This window comes from Fukomys damarensis, unplaced genomic scaffold, assembly GCF_012274545.1.
Source record: "Fukomys damarensis isolate Sample0158 unplaced genomic scaffold, DMR_v1.0_HiC HiC_scaffold_22, whole genome shotgun sequence".
Taxonomy (NCBI): domain Eukaryota; kingdom Metazoa; phylum Chordata; class Mammalia; order Rodentia; family Bathyergidae; genus Fukomys; species Fukomys damarensis.
In genome coordinates, this window is record NW_022900934.1 from 27,271,061 (window position 1) to 27,276,930 (window position 5,870).

Sequence of the window (5,870 nt, forward strand, 5' to 3'; positions counted from 1 at the left end):
GAAGTGAGTAGAAAATAAACTTCAGAAGCTTATCCTGATGAGGACCATTCTTACATAGTAGGTGTATATGATTCTAAAAATATCAGTGTCTTCTATAAATATCTTATAAGAGAATCAGGTGGGACACAGAAGGCAGGGAAACCAGTCTAGGAATATTCCTTCCTGCTGTACTGGAAATGCCCACCTGATATCTAGGCTGAAGCTAGGTAGGATTTATCCAGTAATCTAATTCATGTCTGATTTCTGCTCACCTAATAGAGATGCCATTGAGAAGGCCCATTGGCTCCCAGGCTGGAATCATCTGCCCTCTTGCTTTCATTCTGAGGCCTGACTTCTTTAGCAGTCCCCTTCCTTTCTGTGGGTACCCCGGAGAAGGGAGAAGTCTAGGCCCAGAGGCTCCCAAGCAGCTGGGAGCTAAAGAACCCACACCCTACAACAGGAGGGGAGGCGGCAGGGTGCAGTTTGGGTGCACTGAGCGCTAGGCCCAAGCCCTGGGCCCTGCAATTTCAGCCAGCTCTGCTGCTGCCTCCAAGCCAAGGCCAACAGACAGGCACGAAAGGGTGGCAGAAAGAGAATACCCTTAAACGAAACCCTTTTAATCAAGGAAATTCCTCCCTCTCAGTCCTTCCACGGAAGGGCAAGCCCTGACTGAGCAGAAGGGGCCCCTGTGGCTGAATTTAGGGGAACAGCTGCAGCTGGAACTTCGGGGCCCACTCCAGGGCACTCTTCACCACTGCCAATGCAGCTGCTCCGAGTGCCACTGTGAGCCCCATCACTGCCAGTTTCACAAAGCGGTTGGTCCTCGGTTTGGTCAGGACATCCTTTGTTTGAGCCTCTGGCCGCAGAAGTCCCCGAAACCGCTGCCGAAGCACCATGTCTGGCCTCTGCTGGGCTGATGCCAGCTCAAAGTCTTTGAAGGTAGAGGCTGCCGTTCTGTGGGGCGGGAAGCAGAAGCAGCAAGGTGTGAGAAAGAAGAGCTGGGGCGAGTGCCCCACTCGAGAGGCCGAGGGAGGGCCATGCGTTCTCAAGCATTCTCCTCCAGGAAGATGCGGGGCTCCAAGGTCTCAGGGACCAGGGCCAAGCCCTGTGCCCACCAGACACGAGTCTCCCCTCAAGCTGCCTGCTCACACACCTTGGACCCACTCACCTCTCAGCCTGTTGCTGGGCAGCTGCCTCTCGTGTGAGCTCAGAAGGGGGAAACTGAACGAAGAGATCCCCTGCCCTGCTGATCAGTGTCTCATAGGGCAAGTCCTGAGGGATCTGGGACAACAGGTGGTGGACTGAGGCCATGTCACAGTCACAGTCCAGGACTTCCTGCTCACGGTACAACACGATCTGTGGGGAGTAAGACCTTGCATTAGCGAGCGGACACCTAGACCCAGCCTCTGTGGAGGAGACAGGAGGCAGCCCAATGTCCAGCAAACTCACATCCATCCAGGGAGAAGCAAGGGATTTATTCTCTGAGCTGTTACCACCAGGCTGGCCTCTCCTGTGCGCAGACTTGTGCACTGATAAGAAAGGCACATTTGTCTGCTCAAGTGACCCCCAAAGTCTTCAAAGAAATGAAGGACATTCTTTCAAGAGAAGAGATTCCTGAGAGATTCTCAGAGCTCCAGTATAGCATAGTTCAAAACAGGAAAGAAGAGTCCTCTCCTTTTAAATATCTTTCTTCTGACTGCTGGTCACAGAGCTACAGAAGGGATCTGTGAAGACCTTCCTATGTCCCCACCTCCATGCCACTCAGGACTCCAGATAACTGGAGCCCCCATTACTGCCACAGCCACCTCACTTTCTGGGCCTAACACCAATCTGCCTTCCTACATCTGCCGAGGGTGAGTGCCATGCACTGTGCCATTGACTCCCTAACGATATGCAGTTCTGGGAGGTGTCAGCAGGAACATTAGCTATTCATAATAAAGTATGGAAGAGCCTCACTGTTTAAGCCGGGTGTGGTGTCTGCTCTAGCGCTTGGGAGGCTGAGGCAGGAGGATCACTGAGAGTTTGAGGCCAACCTGGGCTACTCAGCGAGTCCAAGGTGAGCCTGAACTACACAGCGGGAGGGGAGGGGAGAGGAGAGGAGAGGAGAGGGAAAGGAAGAGGGAAGAAAAGAAAGAAATCTGTAACTAGCATTTCACAGCATCTTTTTCCCTGACATCTTCATTAACACTGCACAGATGGTGCCAAAGGACACCAACCTCAGGAGCCCCATCTCCCGCATGTTTTCATAGCTACCAGTCTCCCCTCCAAGACAGAGACCAAGCTGGAAGGCTGACGGTGAGTCTAGTTGCTGGCTCATGGCCTGTACCTACCACGGCTGCAAAGTAAATGGGCATCAGCGGATGACAGGCCAGGAAGAAGTCATATAACCGCACCACATGCCTGAAGTCAGACAGGACGTGCCCAAACCAGGTGATGAGCCAGCTGAGGGCAAAGATGGTCCCCACTTCAGCACTAGGACAACAGAAATCCAGATGTTAGGTTCCTTGCCAAGTTAGCCCTTCCCTTTCCCTTTTCTGGGCCTTTGGCCACAGTGCTGGGGAGAATGAAGCACTTGGGAAATCCACTTTCTAGAAAATCTGACTTCCTAGGAACTTAACATCTTCTCACAAAATATAATCAGTCTTTAAGCCAGGCATGGTGGCGCACACCTATAATCCCAGCACTCAAGAGGCTGGATCACCATGAGTTTGAGGCCAGCCTGAACTACAAAGCAAGACCCTGTCACAAATCCCCAAAAAAGTCTTTAAAATGTGCTATGACACTAATAGCATAACAGTGTCCCAGCTGCCTTAGCTCCTAATGCTCAAAAGTATCAACTGCAGGACTAAGAGCTGTTCTCAGAGAAGCACACTAGGGTAGCTTTCCTTCTGAGACACTTACCCTTGTGGGGGCACAGGCTCATACTCTCAGGCATAGAACACAATTTTTCAGTTAACACGAGAGCCCAAACCATCTTAAAACAGTTATTTTTGGGCCATGGATTTGGCTCAGTGGTTCTGCTGCCTGCCTCACAAGTGCCAGGTCCTGAGTTTGAGCTCCGATACCAAAAGGAAAAAACAAACAAACAAAAGCCAGTTATTATTTAAATTTTAAAAATCTATGGCATATGCAAGGAAATACTTCTCCTTGATACTTGGAAGATAAAACACTCCACAGATGTCCTTGTCCTTGACGACCTTGTCCTTGATGGCCTTGTCTTCCTCTCCTCTCAATCCCCTAGGACTCTATATTTCTCCTGAGCAAAAGCCTCAGAGTCCATGTTGGCAAGCTCATGTTAGCCATCTCTCCCCATCAGATATAAAGTCTTCAAGACGTGAGTTGTAACATCTTTGCAACCCCACAAGGGCACAATGCCCAGAGAGTGCTCCAAGACTAAAGAGTACTCGACTACAAAGATCACAAGATGGTGGTGAAATTGAATGAGCTCTGTGAGGAAAAAATGAGCTAGGAGGAGGATTACGGCATAGGTCTGTGTGTGTGTGTGAGAACATAAATGCACATATACCTTTGCATGAAGTCATGGAGTTCTGGATTCACCTGGTCAATGATGGGCATCAGGTAGTTTAATATGTGCTTGGTGTTGTCCATTGTGGAATCCATGAAATCCCTGGAGGGAGACAATGAGGTACACTTGGTCAGATCAAACACTTGATCAAGGCTGTGGGCAGACTGGGCTCAAACCACAGAAGAAACTGACTGTAAGATGGGCCAAGGAGTTACCCTAAGGGGGCTGGAGGAATGACACCCATCCTCTTAGTCCCTCTTCACAGTTACCTGAGGTGGTGGGTAGATAATTTTTCTACCAGGGATGTTGCCAGCTTCTCGCCTACCACCAGCAGAAATGTAACTACGATGTCATGGTAGCCCTGGTAGTAGTGCAGCTGAGGGTTCCGCTCCAAAATGAAGAGGATGATATCGATGAGCTCTTCCTGGAGCCCTTCCCTCTGTTCATCTGGCATGCCTGAGGAGAGGAGGGAGAGATGCATTGGAACATGGAAGGCAGTGGCCTCATGACAAACAGGAGGGTCAACAACAGATTTCTGGAGGTGTTCAATGAAATAAATTAGGAACAAGTTGATACCACCTGTCAGATCCACATACTGCTACCACCTCCTGGCACACAGCAAAGAGAAGTAAGCCATCAACCTGATAGCCGTAGGGGGAACCTAAAGACACTACTTGCCTCCTGAAGTGACACACTGACAAGAGCTCTGTAGCACGCCAGTGGAACTCCTATCAACTGTGTGTAAATCTGAAGCCCCTACAAGGAAAATCAGACCAACCCAAAGTATTTAAATTTAACAAAATAAATGGCCTGTCAGAATATAGAAAGGAACTGTTGCAAATTTAAAAAGGCTAAAAAGATATGAGGAATGAAAAGTACATAACTTTCTATTTCTTTTTTCTTTTTAATTACTTCTATTGATACATTTAAAGTATATAATATAATGACATTCATTATTAGAAATTTGTACCTTTACACAATCAATCTTGGTTCTTATTTTTTCTAGTTCCTTTTTCATTCTTTTTTTTTATTTTGGTTTTTGAGACAGGGTCTTGCTGTGAATTTCAGGCCGGCCTTGAACTCACAGTGACTCTCCTGCCTCAGCCTCCCGAGTGCTGGGATTACAGGTGTGTACCACCTGTAATAGCTTAGACTATTTCCTTTTTTTCTATAATGGATTTACTAGGATAAATGGTAAAAGCTCAACAGAATCTGTGGGTTAGACAAGGGTACTTTTGGCACGTGGTGCATGTCACCCACACCAGCTGCTTAATGGCTTAAGCACTCGGTGACTGGCCAGCACGTTGGCCAGATCTGAGGCAGCAACAGAGCAGGAGCTGGAAGGGAAAGATGAGCAATCAGAGGTGGAGGAGGATGAGAAGGAACCTGAAGTGGCTCACGGCAGCAAGAAGCAGGTAGTGCCAGACACTGTGTACCTGGGTCACATCCCACCACACTTCTGACCCCTGCACATCTGCAATGAACAGGTTTTCTTTCAGGACGAGGCCAGGTTTGTGAGATACAAGAAGGCAGCAGCGTGGGTCAGGGATTTAGCTCAGTGGTGCCCCGCTCCTGAGTTCAATCCCTGGTACCAAAAAGAAGAAGAAGAATATAGCAGCAGCCTCGGGAGGAAGAAAGGGATCCAAGTAGAGCAAGGACTACAAGGGCTGGGTGGAGTTGCAGGACAGGTGCACAGCCAAGCATGTAGCTGAGAGTCTGCACAACATGCCCATGGGTGCCTGCAGACACAGCCTCTTCCCCTATGATCCATACGACCTCAGATATTTGCGCTGTTTTACTTGATCCCTTCACAGTGAACACCTTGTCTTTGAGCACCAGGTATGCAGGCAGTGCCTAAAGCCTAGGTCACCTTTGGAGTGTGGAGTGGGGACAACACTTCCTTGCTGCTGATGGGGACCTTACCTGCCCAGACAGCTTTTGGACCTTTGCCCAGCATCCCACTCAGCAGGAGCTAAGAGTCTGGAAAGCAGCTTGAATGGGCCTGCCTGGCTGCTGCACAGGACCAGGCCTGCTCCAACTGAAGGTTCTTTGCCAGGATCTTTGGAGCCCCACCACCATCAGAGAACATGGAGGGACCTTACTAGTCAAGGACTGCTGAGGGGCAGGAAGGCCCCTTCCATCTCCTGGCCTTGTCCTGCTTCCTGTCTCCCGTATGCTGCAGTGAGACTGACTACCCAGGCTGGCATCTTCTCTCCTTAGACCAGGAGTCTCTGATGAGGACCCAGACATGGAAGTTTGTGGGCCTCCCATATCCCTCTTGCTCAACTTCTGTAAGTGCCTGGCCGAGGTACCTCATTCATACTAGTTAGGGCAGCAACAACACCTTTTTTTTTTTTTTTTTTTT

General features: G+C 49.3%; 1 protein-coding gene and 1 pseudogene across 2 annotated transcripts in view; one reads left to right on the top strand and one right to left on the bottom strand.

Moving 5' to 3' along the window:
• Positions 1 to 538: 538 nt before the first annotated feature.
• Tbc1d20 (TBC1 domain family member 20) overlaps positions 539 to 5,870 on the bottom strand; it is a 19,993-nt gene continuing 14,661 nt past the window's right edge. For both annotated transcript variants that reach the window (XM_010621468.2, XM_010621467.3), the window contains 5 exons: positions 3,775 to 3,961; positions 3,506 to 3,607; positions 2,310 to 2,451; positions 1,148 to 1,335; positions 539 to 933 (listed from right to left, as the gene is read on the bottom strand). In XM_010621468.2, coding sequence (XP_010619770.1) covers positions 678 to 933; positions 1,148 to 1,335; positions 2,310 to 2,451; positions 3,506 to 3,607; positions 3,775 to 3,961 — 875 coding nt within the window. In that variant the 3' untranslated portion in view covers positions 539 to 677. The remainder of the gene's footprint in view (positions 934 to 1,147; positions 1,336 to 2,309; positions 2,452 to 3,505; positions 3,608 to 3,774; positions 3,962 to 5,870) is intronic.
• LOC117287221 lies at positions 4,697 to 5,842 on the top strand (annotated as a pseudogene).